The sequence below is a fragment of the Eleginops maclovinus genome, chromosome 17 (assembly GCF_036324505.1).
Source record: "Eleginops maclovinus isolate JMC-PN-2008 ecotype Puerto Natales chromosome 17, JC_Emac_rtc_rv5, whole genome shotgun sequence".
NCBI classification, from domain to species: Eukaryota; Metazoa; Chordata; class Actinopteri; order Perciformes; family Eleginopidae; genus Eleginops; species Eleginops maclovinus.
Window position 1 is genome coordinate 10,644,207 of NC_086365.1, and position 18,894 is coordinate 10,663,100.

General features: G+C 45.6%; 1 protein-coding gene across 1 annotated transcript; it reads right to left on the reverse strand.

Moving 5' to 3' along the window:
* Nucleotides 1–45: 45 nt before the first annotated feature.
* utp20 (UTP20 small subunit processome component) lies at nt 46–18,809 on the reverse strand. Its single transcript, XM_063905058.1, has 61 exons — nt 18,632–18,809; nt 18,309–18,389; nt 18,143–18,209; nt 17,855–17,987; nt 17,579–17,767; nt 17,412–17,493; nt 17,157–17,294; nt 16,810–16,965; nt 16,533–16,685; nt 16,316–16,450; nt 16,127–16,204; nt 15,866–16,041; nt 15,540–15,674; nt 15,019–15,107; nt 14,737–14,842; nt 14,404–14,554; nt 14,238–14,300; nt 13,984–14,151; nt 13,764–13,840; nt 13,564–13,643; nt 13,191–13,446; nt 12,912–13,091; nt 12,316–12,406; nt 12,123–12,208; nt 11,468–11,593; nt 11,077–11,243; nt 10,758–10,966; nt 10,476–10,619; nt 10,104–10,183; nt 9,760–9,995; nt 9,528–9,672; nt 9,206–9,293; nt 8,973–9,116; nt 8,821–8,874; nt 8,419–8,571; nt 8,164–8,319; nt 7,928–8,068; nt 7,701–7,838; nt 7,475–7,614; nt 7,266–7,348; nt 6,835–7,163; nt 6,107–6,246; nt 5,740–5,896; nt 5,554–5,652; nt 5,303–5,470; nt 5,031–5,197; nt 4,663–4,810; nt 4,030–4,146; nt 3,757–3,927; nt 3,507–3,638; nt 3,267–3,377; nt 3,003–3,152; nt 2,699–2,881; nt 2,278–2,409; nt 2,063–2,195; nt 1,717–1,901; nt 1,556–1,627; nt 1,165–1,464; nt 917–1,043; nt 682–827; nt 46–598 (listed from the first exon to the last, which is right to left on the reverse strand). Exons 1-61 carry the CDS (start codon nt 18,680–18,682, stop codon nt 443–445), a joined length of 8,448 nt encoding a protein of 2,815 aa, XP_063761128.1. The 5' UTR covers nt 18,683–18,809; the 3' UTR covers nt 46–442.
* Nucleotides 18,810–18,894: the final 85 nt, after the last annotated feature.

Below are 18,894 nucleotides of genomic sequence, written 5' to 3' on the forward strand. Positions count from 1 at the left end.
AGGGTCGATTGATTGATTTAAAGAAATGTGATGCCAAAAGACGGATCGGTTTAAATGTCTTTACTACGAAAAAACAAGTTCATGTAAATTGCACGGGATATAAATCTGAGGACAAATAGAGTTTATATGAACTGATACAGAGAGTCCTGCTGTTACATGGTGTCTTATTCCTGTTACACACAGAGGAGGCTGGTGGATACCTTATAGAAGAGATGGCTCAGCGCATGGTGAACATTTCAAAAACCTCCTTGTTTTCACACTAAGCAAACCGCCAGGGAGAGTGTTCTCTTTCCTGTTGGTTTGACATTAATAAAATAGTGAAAATCATTATGTTACATCATTAAGTGACACGTCTGCTACCTGGAAATGTCCTCTTCATCTCAAAAGTCTCTTTCTTGGACAACTTGGCAGCTTGATAAACTGACGTAGCCACCGACACGGCTCACTGCACCATGGCCAGGTTTTTTAGCGCGTTGCCCCGCTGCCTCTTGGCTTTATATCCGGGCCGAAGGAACTCGATCTTCCTCTTCTTGGCTTCGATTTTGTTCCTGTGCTTCTTGAGTTTCTTCTTGGCTGCGACTTCTGGGTTAGCCACCGCCTGGAGAACAAAAGGGCAAACGTTAAACGATTGGGGGAAACAAAGTTGTTGCTTTTGTGCTTGTGTGGATAACCTCTTCATACCTGCATGGCTCTGTGTTTTTTGCGTGCAGCTCTCCTCTGTGAAAACTCCTTCTGGACAGCAGAGAAGGCCAGAGAGAACGTCTCCAGCCCCACGTGTCTCTTCAGCAGCTCTATCAGCTCCTGCGCCAGGTTCTTCAGGGTGGGATCTGGACACAGAGACAGGCAGGGGTTTATTTCACTGCCATTTCCTCACTTGACAAACAGTTTTCCCCCTTTTTTTTAAAGACAGGTTTACCTTGGTCTGCATAGGTGCTGTCCAGCTCCCTGTACAGAGGAGTGATGATGGTGCTCAGATAGGGGCCGAGTCGTTCCTTCCCCAGGTCCATGGCCATCGCTCCCAGGAACTTAAACACACACGTTCTCTGTGGGAAGCAGTGGAGGGAAAGAACATGTAACCATCTTACGACTAAAACATTTGAAAGAGCTTTTGATTTGTGGTTCACGCTTTAGATTTTGTTATGCTCTTTCAGTTAACCGGATTACCTTCAGAGGAATTTTGGGAGTGTGTGCCGCCTCTCTCTTTGCCATCAGCGACAGTTTCTTCATCAGCCACAGCAGGGAAGGAGGCCGGTCGTCCTTTTCATCGTCCTCCTCTTCATCCTCATCTTCCCTCTCCTTGTCTTTCTCTTCTTCCTCCTCCTCTTTTTCCTTTTCTTCTACCTTTTCCTCCTCTTTCTCTTCCACCTTCTCCTTCTCTTCCCCTTCTTCCTGAGGGGGTGTGACGTCAGACTCGGGGGAAATGAGGTAGATCACCTTGCCGACGAACAGCAGGTTCTTGATCACCTGTGGGCGGGTCAGAACATTCCTGTCAATCAAACCTTGTGTGATTTGAATTGAGACTGTGCAGAAATGTGTTTTGGGTGGAGTTTGGTACCTGCTCTCCTGACGCTGTGTCTAGGAACTTGGACTGTAGCTGATGGCAGAAAGACAACGCCAACTCTCTCATCTGAAAGTCATACAAATAGAATAAAAGGAGTTTAAACGATGCAGGTAACATGCAGATGTTGAATCTCAGCTGGAAAAACGAGCTCTCACCTTCTTGTCTAGACCGCTGGTGATGTAGGCGGTGACTGGGGACTGAGGTGAAGCATCCCCACCCTCTCCCCTCCACACAGCCACCAGCTGCTCCGCCGGATGGGCTGCAAACAGCTGACCAAAGAGCTGCGAAGAGGTCAGCCACACCCAGCAGTGAGGGTACCGCAGGTGGGCTTCAATGTGGCCTGCAAGATAAAGAGGGTTTGAGCAAGTGTGTGTGTGTGTGTGTGTGTGTGTGTGTGTGTGTGTGTGTGTGTGTGTGTGTGTGTGTGTGTGTGTGTGTGTGTGTGTGTGTGTGTGTGTGTGTGTGTGTGTGTGTAACAGAGAGTGTGTTTTGTCCCTTTACCCCAGATTTGAGCGAGTGTGTCGTGAGGCTTGCTGAGCTCCAGCAGGCTGCAGTGCTTGCTCAATTTGGTGATGAGGGTGAGGAAACTGTACAGCAGCCGGTCCGCCCCCCTCTCGTCCTGCTCCTCCTCGATCTGAAACACACACAGGAGTTTAAGGACCTCTTTGTCATGTGTCAAACTTTCCGCCAAAGATAGTGTGAACGTGTCCACTCACCTCATCGTAGTTGATGGGGTTTATCTCTTTCTCCAGCAGCGGCAGCAGGTCGTCCAAGCGGCGGGTGAACTGCTCCTCCTCCACCTCCACGAACAGACCGCAGATCTGAGCGCCGAGACGCCGCATGTTGGCCTGAGAAAGCAGGGGGGAGAAGCTGGGGTTAGAGTTAGGCGAACAAAGCATTATCAATCTTTTTTTCCCATTTCTGCCAAAAAAGATTCAAATCTTTGAGGCTACAAACGCAGCAGTGACATCTGCATGCTCGAATGACGTATAGCAGCATGACGTAATGGGAGGATGATTTTCATTAAATTAGCTAATTCACTACTTAGTTTGAGATGGATTAACACACAATACAAAGATACTGACATTTTTTAAATAAAAGCAGACGATATGATTTCCTTTTGAAGTGGATGTGTACCTTTTCTGCATGCAGCCAGGTGTTGACGAGAGAGTACAGGGTGTTCTGGTGGTTAATGTCCAGCTGGGCCAGCAGTGCCTTGATGGCCATGGCGGCCATTTTCTTACAGCGTGCTGAGTCATCGTTGACCACAACCAGGGCCAGCGGGGCGAAGAACAAGCCGCTGTGCCTCAGCAGCAGCTCCTGAGCGGGGAATGATTACATATACAATGTCAGAAATCACCATTGGTAAAATAAGAGAGATAATGTTGGTGTTAAATTAACAACATTTCCTTTTTTCTGTGCAGTTAGTAAATGTACTAACCTTAGGGAAAGTCTGGAAGATGTAGGCCAACATCTCCAGCACCGACTCTCTGCCGGTGTCGTGCTCGTAGTGCAGCTGCGCCACCACGAAGTCCAGGTGGTCTCGCAGCTTCTTCCCCAGGGGGTAGTCCAGCAGGTATTTTAGATAGATCTGCAGAACATAAACATTGGCTGAACACACATATTTTAAAACATTTGTGTCAACTGGTGCACATCATAGAGTAAAAATAGGGGTTGTGTTTATTTATTTTTGATGTGCAGCTACCTGTCGACAGTGGATTCTGATGCCGCCGTTGTTGCCGGTGACAGAAAGCGTGGCCACTTTCTTCATCAGGTCCTCCATCTCTGGAACTACAAGCTTCCTGGACAGAATTGCCTGGAGGAGAGCGATACAAAAGACAGAACCACATGTCAACACGTCACTCTCGGGCAGATTCTTAAATGTTACATGGGTGATCTTAATGCAGAGCCATACAAACACTCATGTCAACATGTGAGCGGTTACCTTCAGAAGGCCGAAGGCGGTGGCCTGGCGGGACTGGTCATAGATGTCCTCCTCAGCGTATCCCAGCAGCACCTGCAGCTGTGTTTCTGAGATCTGGTTGCTTTTGACGTTCTTCACCAGTATGGTAATGGCCTGAAAGACAACAGAAATGGAAATCAGAGATCAAGGAAGCACTTTTCATTTAAAACCTGATTTAAATGCACTCCCGTTTAAAAGTGTGTGAATACGTGTGTTGTGTTAGTCGTGGTACCTTGAAGCAGTTCTGCACCAGCTGGTAGTTCTCCCCACGGGCCGCTCCGGCCTTGGAGTAATCCTTCAGCAGGACGAAGAGCTGCTTGGTCATCTGGTCTGCGTTCTGCTCCACAGCTGGGAGAGGGAATTTCAGCAGCCAGGTGAACGCCACCAGAGCCTCCGTGATCACCTGGAGGGAGGGGGTACAGGAGAAGAGGGTTGAGGATATCCAGGTTGGATCAGCAGGTGGTTCACAGTGATTATAGGTATCTATGTAAACAAATGTCAGTACCTTGACGTGCATGGAGTCGAGGCAGTCGAGCAGCAGCAGGACAAAAGGATCCAGCATCTGCAGAGCCGACGGATCGGACGACGTCACTTTGGATTTCTTTAGACTCAGGTGGAGCAGCTGAGAAACAGAGAGAAACCAACAATCCTAAATAACAAGGCATCCCCTCTTTCTAAAGGTAAAGGATATGTGCAATACTTATTTCAGTAGAGAAATGGTAACTATACGGAAGCCCTGAGAGGCAAGTGGACAATAAATGTAAAGTCTGATGATACATTTTCTATATTTGATCATAGTCGGCTCCCCTGTGAAACTCCGACTGATTAAAGAAAGGTTTTGCCCTGATAATCTCTGGAAGTTGCTTCCATTTTCCATTTTATTATATCTGTGACACAGTTTTAAAAATGGTTTGTTGTTGTAATGTTTATTTTGGCCACAGGAGGTCACCAAATAATCAGCATTTTTCATCAGTTTTTTATTTAAAATACAGGAAAGAAAACTATTTAGACCAGACCAATATTTTTTTTCTTACACTTTCCAGTAAATGCAATGCAGATAATAAAGAAGTACGTGGTTTCTATCAAAGTGAACTGTGCTAGTAGGGCTAATAAGGTGCAGGAGTGTTTGAATGTGCACCTTGAGGCCGGTGTCCACCAGGATGTGCATGTTGGTCCGGCTGCTGACTGGAGCTTTCCGCCCTCCCCTCTTTGGAGTTGGAAGCAGGAGCAGGCAGCTGGGAGGGGGCAGCCTAGGGTCTGGGGGAGGCTTCACTGAGGCTTTCGCTCTACAAAAACACACATACACATTGTAATACACGATGACTGGTAAAAAAGAACCATGGGTGTTTTCTAGATATTGATCCAAGCTTGTGTGTGTGTGTGTGTGTGTGTGTGTGTGTGTGTGTGTGTGTGTGTGTGTGTGTGTGTGTGTGTGTGTGTGTGTGTGTGTGTGTGTGTGTGTGTGTGTGTGTGTGTGTGTGTGTGTGTGTGTGTGTGAGAGTTTACCGTTCTCTCATGGTGAGCAACGGCAGGCTCTGGCTGACCAGGCCGTGGCACAGCAGTAAGATATCCTGAGACGTCATGCCGTCGTTGACCAGCAGACCCAGGACCATCCGCCGCAGCACGGCCCCCACCCGGATACACACCTTCAAACTGGCTGAGTTCTCCAACATCTGAAAGTCAATGCTTTAAGTCAAGTCCCCAGTTTTAAGACTTTTAATATTACATATTGATTCTTGTGTTTACTCAAGTGCCTTTTTATATTCCCTCCCCCTCACCTCCTTTAGTGGCAATATGAACTTGGTGACGCTCTCTTTGCTGCAGAAGCGAGCCAGCAGCTCGTAGGAGTCCATGCTCTTGCTGTGTCGCGCCTCCATCAGCTTGGAGACGATCCCCTTCACGTCCTTCTCCTCGGCCACAGGCCCGAACAGCTCGTTGTTGAAGATCTAACCAACAGGAAGCGATGGGATTTGGTCAAAAATAATCCTACAAATAGTGGGCTCTAAGTGGGTTGGTGGTGCGTTCTTACGTCAATGAGCATGTTCATGCAGGGGTCCAGGTCTCCGCTCTTCAGGGTTGGAATGAGGACTGTCAGCAGCTGGTAAACTGTGAATGTTAGCACGTGGACCTGGATAGAGGAGAAACAGACGGGTAAATTAGGACTTTCAAAGACAATGCTGACATGCTTTGTGTGTGTCTGTGTGTGTTTTCATACCTGGTAGCCCTTGGCCAGGAGCCCCTGCATCTCTTTGAGCAGGTACTGCAGGTACCGGCAGCCTAAAGTCTCTATGATCTTCACCAGAGTACTCCTCGCCACGTCACGGACCTCCTGGAAGCGGTTCCTCAGCACCACACACACTTTGATCAGGATTCTGGATGAGAAAAAAAAGAAACATCAATAAAATGTCGGAATCTTAAATGAGCACCACATCAGAACAGGTCCCATGACTAGGTTATGATCTCAAACATACAATTATCTTAATATTTCCACAAAAAAACAGGTAAACAAAGACAGAAAAGTGTGTGTTTAGTGTTCGTTCACTACACTTTTTCAAAACACATCCGCCATCCAGTGTGCATACCCAGGCAGGTTGGCCTCCATGATGGCTGGTGGCAGCGTCTGCATCAGTTTGACCATGGCGAAGGCTATCGGTATTCTCGCCACTTCCTCTTCCTTCACATCCTTTGACTTCACTGCTTTGTGCTCGTCGTCACGCTTTATCTAGAGAAAACACATACAAAGTACAACGTCAAAAAATCTGACAGAAATATTATTTTCCAAATTCAGATAAAATATTTAACCAACTTAATTCGGAGCACTGATCACTACCAGATATTTCAGAATGGAAATGCCCTTATGTTTACCTAATGCTACTGTTTAATAAAAATAAGGCAAAACCTTTTAAATATGTTCCGTTTACTAAATGCTAGGTTTTTCTTTATAGTGGTAGGGATGTCAACGATAAGCACCAACATTGATTTGAATTATTTTTGGTGAAGGAAACCAGGAAAATGGTTTCATACCAAAGGGCATAAGTGAAAAAGATGACTCAACATGTTTTGTTAAAACACAATGAAATGGGCTTTTATATTTCTTATATTTTCATATCAGTAATAGTTTAATTGTACATTGTCTTTAAGGGTTGTCTGTATTTTGGCTACACCTTTTATGATAGACTTATTCTAGGAGCCGAGGTTGAACGATATCTCACATTTTTGCCACATGCACCAACAAAACAAACATAATCGTAAACTTAAAAAGTAAAAATGTGACACTGTGTGAGTGTGTGTGTGTGTGTGTGTGTGGTACCTTTGCATTGAGACACTTGTGCAGGCGGGGCAGCACGCTGTTAGTAACGGTCTGGTGGATGGCGCTAATCAGAGACTCCAGCTCCTCGGTGCTCTGCGGCAGCCCGCTTGACACCGCGATGGGTTGAGGAGCCGCTGGCGCCTTGACTACAGTAGCGGCTACCTTCTTGGAGACGATACCATTTTCCCCAATGTTGGTGTCCGTTTCCATGGGGACATCAGATGGATCGGTCTTACCCTCAACCTCCATAGCTTCCTCACCATCGCTTGCGTCTGATTCGTCAGCTGCAGCTTGCTCCTCGTCATCGGCCTCCATTGCGGCACTCGCATCTTGATAAAGACAAGGATGGTTTATGGATTTGAAATTCAACACTTTATGATTCATCAGACCTGGATTGATGGAAATACGGAATTATAAATGGTATCACTCACCCTCTCTGGCCTTGGCAGCCTCCATTTCTCTGCTGAGGGTCTGGTGGTCAAAATGAAAAGCATCCAGGACTGTGATGAGCAAACTGGAGGTATAGTGGGGGGAGAAAAAGGAAAAGAAATGGGGATCTCTTAAAAAAGTTTTACAGAATGCTTCAGTGAATCATGTTCAGTATCAGAACAAATAATCTGAAAAAAGTTAGATTAGACACCTGACTGCCAGCTTCTGCTCAGCCTGAGATGTCTGCAGGATGTGGATGAAGTGTTTCAGGTAGTAGAGGTACTTAGACCACGTCAGCCTGCGGCACACTGCGCCCACCACCTCCACCGACGCTGATATCATGTTCTCGTGCTGCAGCGCGTGAGGAGAGGAGGGTCAGACACACGCAAAACACACAATACTTTTTCTCTGTGAAAAACGTTGTGTCCATGAGTCACCTTTTGCATCTTCTCATCCAGCAGGGCGGTCATGGCGTAGGGCATGATGTAACTCTGGAGGGAACGTGGCGTCATCACCACCTGGCCCTCGGTCAGCTGCTTGGCGAACTTCCTCAGGGCACGACCCCGACGGTGGATCTGTAGAGAAAGAAAAGACAAGTTATTTGCGGGATTATTCGTATAACAGTTGAGGAAAGAGGGAGATGGGAGTGAGTTTTCTCTCCTACCTGGATGTGCTTCATGTGCTCAAAGAAGTCGGACTCCAGGTCGTGGTAGTTGGTGAGCTGCACCAGGTCTCTGAAGTCTTTCTTGGCAGGAAAGGTCTTCACCAGGCAGGCCAGCACGGTGGTGTATTCATGCTGCACGCTCTGGTATAATAAAGGAGAGGGGAGAGGACATTTTTAAACACACTGAATGAGTTTCATATTCAGAGCTCTTGTGGAGGGAGGCTGTGTAATCTTACGTCTGTCTTGCTGCGAAGCCCCTTGTGCACGGCGTCCAGGATGGTGTGTTGCACGATGTCTTTGTAGAGCTGTTCTCCAGCGCCGATCTCCGCCAGCTGCGTGATAACTGCAGACAGACACAGGTTGGCGTTGTCTCCCAGCGACATGTCACCGATCTGGAGGAAGAAAGAAAAGAGGGTGGGAAATCAATCGGGATATAACAGGAATTTAAGCAGAAGTACTATAAGCTGTATCTGTGTCACATGTCTGCTTACCTCAAAGGTGTGGAAGCAGTTGTGCATGATGGTGCTGATGTAGTCCAGGTCCAGAGTCGTCATTTCTTTTACTCGCCTGGTGGCGTCTTGGAAAGCCATGAGACGCACGTCGAAGTGGATCTCGTCCAAGTGTCGACTGTCGAACGCGTTAAGCTGGAGGACATTCAGAAAGGATTTAGGATGCCTCGACAGCAGTTTTGCAGCTAAGTGCAATTTCCAATTCATTATTTTGTATTAATGTGGCAAAGTATACATCCCTCTATGTGCCATTGACAGAGTAGTAAAAATTAAGACAGTGTAACAAAGCTAAATATATTTTGGATTAAATATTCCGGTCTGTAAGTGCTGTTGGATTTCATACATCTTACATAATAACATAGTATTTAACGTGAATGAACTTACCTTTGTTGCTAAATCCGTGATGTACGTGAGGGAGGGCTCCAAATCCGAAATAGTCTGAAAGCAAAGCATCACAGAAACACATCCACATTTTAAAAAACATTGAATCGTTTAAATGCATTCTCTTGCATACAATTAGCTTTTCTCTGCTGTACCTGGAAGACGTTCGTGAGGGCCTGCCTGGGCAGCTTGTTGTGGATGATGGAGAAGAGCTTGCTGAGCGGCCGCAGGAAGGCGGAGGGCTGCACACACTGCCGCAGCAGGTTCTGCAGTGTGGCCAGGGTGTCGATTTCGGTCTCCTGAAATAAACACACAGTAAGGTTCCTGATTAGCAGCATGAAGATAAAGCAGAAAGCATTTGATTTGACGAAGATGTTGCCAGTCTTACTTCAGGATTGTGGCCTTTCTGGAGGTAGGGCAGCAACAGGCCGATGAGCACCGAGCTCTGCTCCTTGTCGCTGACAAATCGACTGACCCTGATAGAGGAAAAGTCACACACAAAAATGAGTTTGATGAGACATAAAGGCTTTTTTGGTCCTTTGCTCAGTGTTTTCTTTTGGTTTTTAAATCACAGATAGAATGGGAAAGACACAATCCATCCTCCTCAACACATATTTCAGTTAACAGATCCCCATCCCTTTTATATGATTAATTTACTGTTTAGTGATCACACAAAACACTCTATGTTCTTATCCAGATAAACCACTGACTTGGAGAGGATGTTGAGCTCTTTGGCGACCTGAGTCCTGAACTTCTTCTTCTTCAGTCGGTCGGAGTTGCGTACCACTCCGCTGAGGTAGTGCAGCAGGGTGGAGATGTGAGGCAGCAGAAGTCTGGAGCCCTGGTTTAAAGAGTCTGGGGGAGCCACAACAACACGTTAAACCCTGCAACACCAACGGCATTGGAATTAAATGATGGATTCATTACGCTAAATCTGCTTACCTGCTGTGATGAAGGCGCCCTCTTTAGGCTGCGGGAACACACAGTTGTTGACCTTCAGCTCTGCCTCAGCATCCGAAGCGACAAAGTCTTCGGTGGTTGCTAAGGACTCGGCTATGTCCATAACCATGGCGATGCTCATTGTGGAAACTTTTTTGGCTGAGAGGAGGGCGAAGACGTTGAGGAGGATGTCACACTCAGGATGGTTCGGCCTCTGTTTAGCCAAAAGTGGGTAGTACCTGAGACAGATGGACAGAATAAAAATCATTGTACTAACTTAAACTCACGGGATAGGAAAAAAAAAGTACTGCTAACCGGATTAGAAAGAGAAAAAGGTGGGTACTAACCTGGCATTTTTGCACCACACATGGATGAGTTTCAGCAGGGGGGTGGGGGAGTAAGTGCTCTCTGTAGGGAGACGACACACCTGCACAGAAAGAAGTGTTAGCCAGACACGGACAAAAAAATTAATCATATAATTACAACCCAGTCCTTTAAGAGGAGTATTTATTTATATTATCTTTAGTGCCTTTATTTTAGGGACACATTTTATTTTTTGACTCCCCAGGACAGAATCAACCCGGTCCACCATGTCTTTATTTCTCCATGTACAAGGATGTTACTATCTACCTCTATACATGTTTGAAAAAGGTTTCCAAATGCATAAACATGCTCTTAAAGTCTTATTTAACTGTGACACAACATTCTGCATGATGTACCTGAGGCCAGACCACAGCCTCAAAGACGGCATCCAGCTCGTCTGCGCTGAAGCTGTAGGAGTCGAAGCCGTCCAAAAAGTCCTGGATCCTCAGGATGCCGAGTCGCCTCAGGTTCTTCAGAGGACTGATGCAACCTGGACGCAGCTGCAGATAAGAGAGGAAGATCATCACTATGTGACCAAGACACAGGCGTTTTAAGGCTTGGTAATGTATGCTGTATCAAAAAGAAGCTAAAATGTAGTTTTAGAAACAAATATTCTCTTCAATGTCTCTCCTGATTACCTGCTCCCGTTTGTCCAGGATGGTGGACACAGAGGCGGTGACACACAGCAGGATCTGCAGCACTTTGGGCAGGTAGATGTGGATGAGGTGGCCCAGTTTCTGGATCACAACATTGATGATGTTCAGAAGGCTGTGCTGTCGGCCCAGAGGCAGGACGGCACCCACATCAGTGTCAGCTATGGCTTTCACTACCGCTGCCAGGCAGGAACCTGAGGACACAGAGGAAGGAAACCTTAGAACAACAAAAGGTGCTTTTTGACTGGGGTAGAACAATGAAGATTTATTCATGGATTTTGTATTTAGTTTCTACCACAGCTACCTTGGCTGTAATGGCAGACGGGCTCCAGCAGCAGATCGATGAATATTCCCAGCTCCTCCGCTTGGCAGCCAGCCAGGAAACGCAGGATGATGGAGGAGCGGGAGGCGGAGCTCGCCTTCCCCTGGAACTTACTGCCTGCTTTACTACGCATGCGACCGAATAGGATCCTGTCTCAGAAACAACAAAATAGGGATGGTGATTGACAGATAACAAATAAAAAAAACAAGATAAGGTATTGTCTTATGCTCGCCTTTCCAATTAGTACGTGAAAGAAGATATTATATGGAAGCTAATACTTTTAAATTGGCCAGTGCATGAAAAAAAGATGACTTTTGCCTGTAGTGTCACGCCTTGAGTCAGCCATGAAAAACTAATGAACACAACCATATACCTCATGAGCAGTGGGATGAGCTTGGCTCTGTGTGAAGCATCAATCACTTCTGTCTCCTCTGAGATGTTGAAATGGACAATCTCCTCTTTGAAGTGTTTGTCGTCGAGTAGCTTCTCCAGATTTTCTCTGTACAAACACACACACGAAAACAAAAGTCAAAACACATCACACTTCAGAATAAGAATTCAACGGCTTGTACACAGATGTATCATCTTAGGTAAGATCAAATCCTAAGTGATACTGTATATCTGCATTAAATGACCACATAATACATACAAAACTAATCTGAATCACAGGGTCTGTTCACTGCTATCTGTCAGAGTGACAGTCGGATCCTAAGCAAAGAGTCCACCACAATTATATGTAATCTTAAACTTCCTCAGAAACACACATCTGTCTGCAGGTAGGCTTCAGCTACAGTAAATGGATAGCTTGATAACAGACAACAGAGGGCATGATGTTGGGCAGAGTCGGCACTGAGGTGGATTTGAACATTCCTGCGCCTGTAACCATAGAAGGTGGAGGACGTGTGCTCTGATTCCTATCAAACACGTTCACAATGACCTCATTGAGGGAAAGAAAGGGGGATTGTAGCTTTAAGAGAAATATTACTGTAAACGTGCGTTCCTGTCCATCTCTTCATCTCTTTTCTTACTTGTATGGTACTATGTTGGCGTCCTTGTATGTGAGGACACATTCCAGCGCCACTCGCTGGATCTGCTGGTCCTGATGACACAGCAACTGAAACAGAGAGATATATTAAGCTGGTTTGATGCCTGAGAAAATAATCGGTACTAAGCAGCTCTGATGTTGGTAGATGACGAGTGTGTGTGAGGCTTTAGGATTACCTGGTTATAGAGATCACTGAGGCTGCTCTCCAGGTACAGAGAGCGAGGGTTGGTGAATTTGGCGAACACCTTCAGATGCACGATCAGCTGTCTGGAAGAAAAAGACCCACACAAGGGTTAGATTATGGGAGGAACTTTAGGATTTAAGCCTTTGTAGAACATTTACATGCACAAAAACCTATAAAACACACTGTAGGGAAAGGAAGACCCCCAAAAGCATAATAGGACCCCTTTAATTAGTCCTTGAGGGTTGAGATTATTACTCTGTCAAAATCCTGGTGAATTTTGATACAAATCTTTATTTTGGACAATTTATTTGGACAAAGCTCTAGAAAAAATACTGGATTCCTTTATTAGCTTAACATGGGATATGGGATTTGAAGAAAAAACAGGTTTGTATATAAAAACTAAATTGTAATGGTAACTGCCCTCAAACCTTGATGTTGTATACAAAATGTTATAAAAAGGAGAATTTTAAATCTTGTAATGTTCTGTTTCTGTTTGCATATTCAGTATTTTATGTATTTAGATAGATTTTATTTATTTATTTACAAATACCTAAGTGAACATCATTCAGTGTGACTCTCGTGTCTTACTTGGCAGCGGCTCTCTTTGGAGGAGCCTTCTTCTGTTGTCTGCCTCCCTCCTCTGCCTCCTGCTCCTCGTCCTCCTCCTCTTCCTCCACAGCCATCCCAGACTCCTCCAGGGCAGCGTCCTCCACCTTCCTCAGGTCCTGGGTGGGTGCCACCAGCAGGTCGGAGGTGAAAAACTCATTCCTGAAGAGACAAGGTAAACATCAAGGATACTTAGGATGTTTGCAGATCAGGAAAGTTATTAGCTAGGAAATTATTCTTCATACAACTAAAAACACGGACCTGATGAACCTGAGCAGCAAGGGGCTCAGCTCCCGGCTGCGGGGTTCCACTCTTTCGGGAAACTCGGTCATGCAGCGCCACAGCAGGATGCGGAAGTTGGAGAAGTCCGTCCTTTCATTGGGTTTGGAGGTCAACTTCAGCTGCTCTAGGAACAGCACCCCCACGTCCCCGCTCTCAATGACATCACAGCCTGGCTCCTCCTGGACACCCGACTCTTCCTCCTCATCGTCCTCGCTGTCCTCATGCAGTTCTTTTTCTATGAAACAGAAAGGAAGATCAACTTTTGTTGCTTTTGTGGCACATTTCCTCCTCATGGTTAAGTACACCAAAGGTGAGGTTTTTTTTAACAATAATTAGCACCAGGGGCCCTCACCAGCAATCCCTGCCACCAACTCCAGGTTCTCATAGTACACCTTCCAGAAGTCCTTGTTGTCCATCCCTCTGGCATGGCTTCTGTGAGGAGGAGTGAGACTCATTTATGCTAAATGCATTGAACGGTCATCTTAACATTTATTCAGGCAGTTCAATCAAAGTTCCATATTCTGATTTTAGGCGAGATTCTCTAACACTCACACTAGAAGTTCAATGACTGCGTCCCACAGGGGCTTGAAGTTGACAAACAGCATTGCGATGAGGTAACGCAGAGGCACCTGAAGGGAAATGAGCAGAAGCACATTGTGTTTCTTTAATATTTGCATACTGACATCATGGAACAAACATAATTGATCAATCACATGCTGCTGTGTTTTTTCAAACTAAGTATAAACTGCAGCCAGGAGTGCATCCTCGGTACCTGCTGGAAGCTGCCAGGCGGCCCCTGAGGCAGGCTGCGCTGCACCAGGTCGTGTCTGAGCTTCCTGAGGTGGAGCAGCTTCTCTCTGTAGTCCTGCACCGAAGCCGGCACCAGCTCCGCCTGCAGGCACACCGCGAACACTGGCTGCACCTCCACACTCTCCTCACCCTGGAAAGAGGGGCAGACGCTCACACAAATAAATACACAAGCCTAATTCCTATAATTGATCAATTTCATGAGAATCTGGACAGTACCTCGGGCTGTGGGGGGAGCTCTGCCTCAAAGTGAGAGAGAATCCTCAGAGTGAGCAGGCGGATCTGAGAGAGACAAGGGATGAATTGGTAGTCTTGAATATTCAGCTTACAGGTAGAAATACTTCTTTAATGACAACTCTTGTGTCCAAACTGCTTTCTCACATACCTTGGTGATGTTGGAGGAGAGGTTGGCGTGCAGTATCTGGTGGAGCTCCAGCAGTGCGCCGTGGGATAGGTGCTCTGAAACGCCGCTGAGTGACAGGCGGGTGTAGTACAGGTCTCCTAGCAGCAGGGCGGACAGCTCATTGGGAAACTTCCTGTAACCAGAATGAAAATTACCATTATGAGTTGAATCATTCATGGAAGCCAATAAGATGCTGTAATGGCATAAATGATCAGAGGTTCCTCCTAACAAAAACACTCTTTCTTTCCATTTACTACAAATTTGTGATCAAAGAAACAGACACATACATTCCTAAGAGTCTTATGCACTGATTACCGTAGGATGGAGTTGATCTTGTCCACAGTGACCAGGGAGAGAAGCTGTGCAGAGCCGTCCAGAGTCAGGAGGCAGCTCATGGCCTGACTGGCTACAAACAGACCAGCTGGAGGAGGAGGAGGGTGGGAGGGTGACAGGAGTCAATTCAGTCTCATAAACAGCACATGCACAATTCAAAATCTTATCGTTATATTTTGATATTTCTTTTTTATATTATTGTTTGGATAGATTTAATTGATATCATCATTTTTGTTTCAACAGCTCTCTTAAAGATGCACAAACCTTTCCCCAGCGTCTCTGTCTCGATCTCACACAGGAGGCGGTTTAAGAAAGCAGTCACAGCTGGGACCACACTAGCTGGAGCAATGGGCCTGAGAAATACAAAAATACAACAGATCAGAATACTCAATATAATACAGCACTGTTTAGAAGTAAGGGTCAAGGTGATATTAGATTATATTCCCTTGATTTTCCATATTCAAATGCATTTTGTTGATCTGATTTCGTTCAAATTGCTTTCAGTATTATGCAAATATTTGAAAAAATGAACTGAACATGAATAGAAAAGGAATGATGGTTACATTTTTTAAGAGCAATCTTCTACGGATACTGTTTCAACTAGTTAAAAAAAAGTGTGTGCAATATCACGCCATGGCTATAATCAAAGTATACATTGTGCCTCCCTATTCTAAACCAGCGACAAAGGCAGGAATATTTACTTTGTGACCCGAATATAGATTCTGTTAACATTTAAACCTGATTCTATGATCAAAAATCCCCTGACTCTCCCTCTCTGGTGATACCTGAGGTGCGGCAGAAGCATCAGGGCGGCCCATGGCAGGGACAGGTCAGTGATTGGCTGCTTCTGCTCCTCGGGGAATTGGATCAGCGACAGCACCAGCTCCGACACAGTGGGCTGCTCCTCACCGCTCAACACTCTGGAGGAGGGAAAAATCACAAGGAAATCAAGAGGTTTCATCTGCTTTGTTGTTTTATTTCTTATATACATTTATGTTGCATTGTTGGAGGAGTTTGGGACTTGAGATTTTCCTTGCCATCACTTCACTGTAGCTACTATGCATATGACAGTAGAGCCTTTGAATCTTTGAAAAGTAATGTATGCCCTCACCCTGTCTGTCCATTGAAGAGCAGTGGGTATGTTTCGAAGGCCATGGATCCGTCTGTGGGGGGAGGGGCTTTTGCAAGGATCAAACTGACCAGCGCGTCCAGTCCACAGTGGCGAGAGCGAGCATCGCCGCAGCACAACAACCCAGCGGTGAAGTGCAGCATGCTGGGGAGGAAGAGCTAAGGGAGAGTGAAGAAGAGAAAAATGAAGTGCCAGGGAGTTGTAGAGACGGAAGAACAGGCAGGATGTATCGCTCAAAGGTACCTGTTCAAACTGTTTCATGGTGAACATCTCCTTGGTGAACTCCAGGATTAGATCTTGCCCCATTGTGCTACCAAACACCTTGAGAAGAGAACAGAGAGACACATGTTTACACACACATAAACACCCACAGCGACACAATCCTCAAATACACAGATGCTTTATTTGGCCTGATTTGCACCAGCCACATACCTTCTGGACCGTCTCCAGGATGAGTGCTCTGGGCAGAAAGATGTTCTCCCCGAGGAGCAGAGAGGAGGTGATCTGGAGGAGCAGACGGGAACAAGAGGCCGAGAGAGAGGAGCTCTGCACCAACCGCAACACCGTCTGTAGGCATGGGAACACAACATTATGAAACCAGACAAAACAAATTACGCCATGATGTCTTTTTTTTATTTGGTACTCTTACCTGGCAGACAGACTCCGGCTTGGTGACCTTGGCTCCGTTCTTGTGGGACACAAGCGTTTGGAGAATGAACAGCAGCCTCTCCAGCTGCTCTGTTGCCTGCTCCGCCTTTTCTCCTTTCGCCTCCATAACATCCAGGACATCCACCACACTGGCCTTTACCAAGAAGACACCACCATCAGACACATGAGTTACAAAGCTTGGATGGTTGACAATACAATGATCAGATCTCGGAGGGGTTTATGACTGTAAGGTAAACATGTTGGACATTAGGCCTCACCTGTAAGGACTCCCACAAGACCAGGAAGTGTTCTCTCTCAACATGATTTGCCGCAGCTTGGACCATGTGATCCAGAGCGTCCCTGACTGTGTCCCATGGCAGAGAGGCTTCTGGGCAGGTTGAGGGTCCAAGCTTACGCAAAACTACAGGGAAAGCCTGTCAAGATAGGTGAAGAGAAACAGATCATTCATTATTATACAGCTTTGTTCTTTCTCTAATAAAGGTATTCTGATTCTTCAGACGTAGAATTCCTTTAAGACTAGATCATCTTTGAATAAAAACTATGTTGATCACTGAATTGGGGATGCTGCACATAACATCGCGTACTCCTTTGAAAAGAAACTCACAGTTGCAGAGCAGGAGTGAAACATGTTTCGGACTCCTTTGCACATTTCGAACAGCAGTTGCCCTGCTCCCTCCACCTTGTCGGGGTGCTGCTGGAGGTCTGAGAAAATATGACTCAGCAGGCCATCGAGATCTGGAACCTGTGTGACACAATTAGAAACAGAAATACTAAATGACTTATCACAAAACCTTATACAATTCAACTTTACAACACAGGGAAGCAAGGCGCAAGTTCATTTTTGACTCAAATAACTCACCTTTCTCATCAAAAAGGAGAAGCTCTCTGCTGCAAATTTGCGGATGTGTTCTTTCTTGTGCTCTAGCAGTGTGCTGTATAAACTGTGGGGGCAAAAACAATTAGGTGATTGCTATACGAGTAAACACACCAAACAAAGCATCCACAGAGTAGATATTTTCTTCTCACCTGTAGATGTTGGTCATGTCCTTCACCATTAGCCTCCATAGGTACTTGTAGAGGAAAGAGAGACAGGTGAAAGCCCACTCCAGGACTTCTGTGTCCTTGGTTTCCAGAACGGAGGTGATCAGAACGAAGAAGTCGGGAAAGTGGGGGTAGAAGTCAGTCTGCAGGTCTCTGGCAAGCTGCACCACCAGGCTGCAGGATGGAGAAGAGAATGAGCTAGTACGTCACCTCATTATTCAACAACATTTTTCTTCCTCTGGTAAACACAAGGCGACTTACTCCAGCAGTGGTTGGTAGGCCAGACTGTTCTTGACAGCTAAGTGTGTTTTCAGACTCTCCACTATGGTCTTCTGATGGAAAACCAACAGGTTGAATGACTGGCTCTGGTTGGAAACCTCTTTCTGAAATGCAGCTGTGGAGGAAAGACAGTCATTTTACATTCCCTGCAAATACACAACATCTTTCCTCGGGTTAAGAACTAGATACATTATGCTATTTCCTAACTGTCAGATACTACAGAGGGACAGTATCGCATATACTCTGGTATTTATTTTATTTTATACATACTGAAATGCTCCGTCAAGTTGAGGTCTCTCCATTTTGTCAGTCCTTCAGAGAAATATGTCTCTACTTCCTGCAAAAAGAACAAACAGACCATTACCAATCAGATGCAAATGTATAATAAAGGTTTACTGTATGATCGAATGTTGTCACAGTTACTGAGGGTACAAACCTCTGCATAAGATCCAGTCCTGTCAATACGATGGATTACGTCAATGTTGACATTGGCAAGTCTTTCAGCAAAAGTGAGAAACTGAAAGAAGAAACATCAAAGGGGTTTATAATGTATTTAAGTAGTAGTGGGACTTAGCGATTTCAGGTTAAATCACATTTTTCCATTACTCATTAAACTGAGCTATCTGGGTGAAATAAACGGAGATTCCTTGGTCAGAACTAACATGTAAAATATGACTATAACTGTTAATACACTTATATAGTAGTGTTTTAATCTGCACCACATTCCACTGTAAGCATCATGCTGCAGTAAGTTCTCACCCTGTAGGTGTTCTCAGATTTGTGATACGAAGACTTGGATTTGATCTTCATCTTTGCGTTATTGGTTGAAACGTGGATAATTGTATTCCAGAGATCGTCTTGAGATTTAAATGATTCATGAAACTAAAGTGTATTTCTTCTCACTGCTACAACTGTTTACACACACGCCGACACCCGGGCGCAGCCATGTTGAACAATGCATTGTGGGATATTTTTTTTACTCCGCGTGGTGTGCGAAGAGAGCAAAGAGGTGAGAGAGAAAT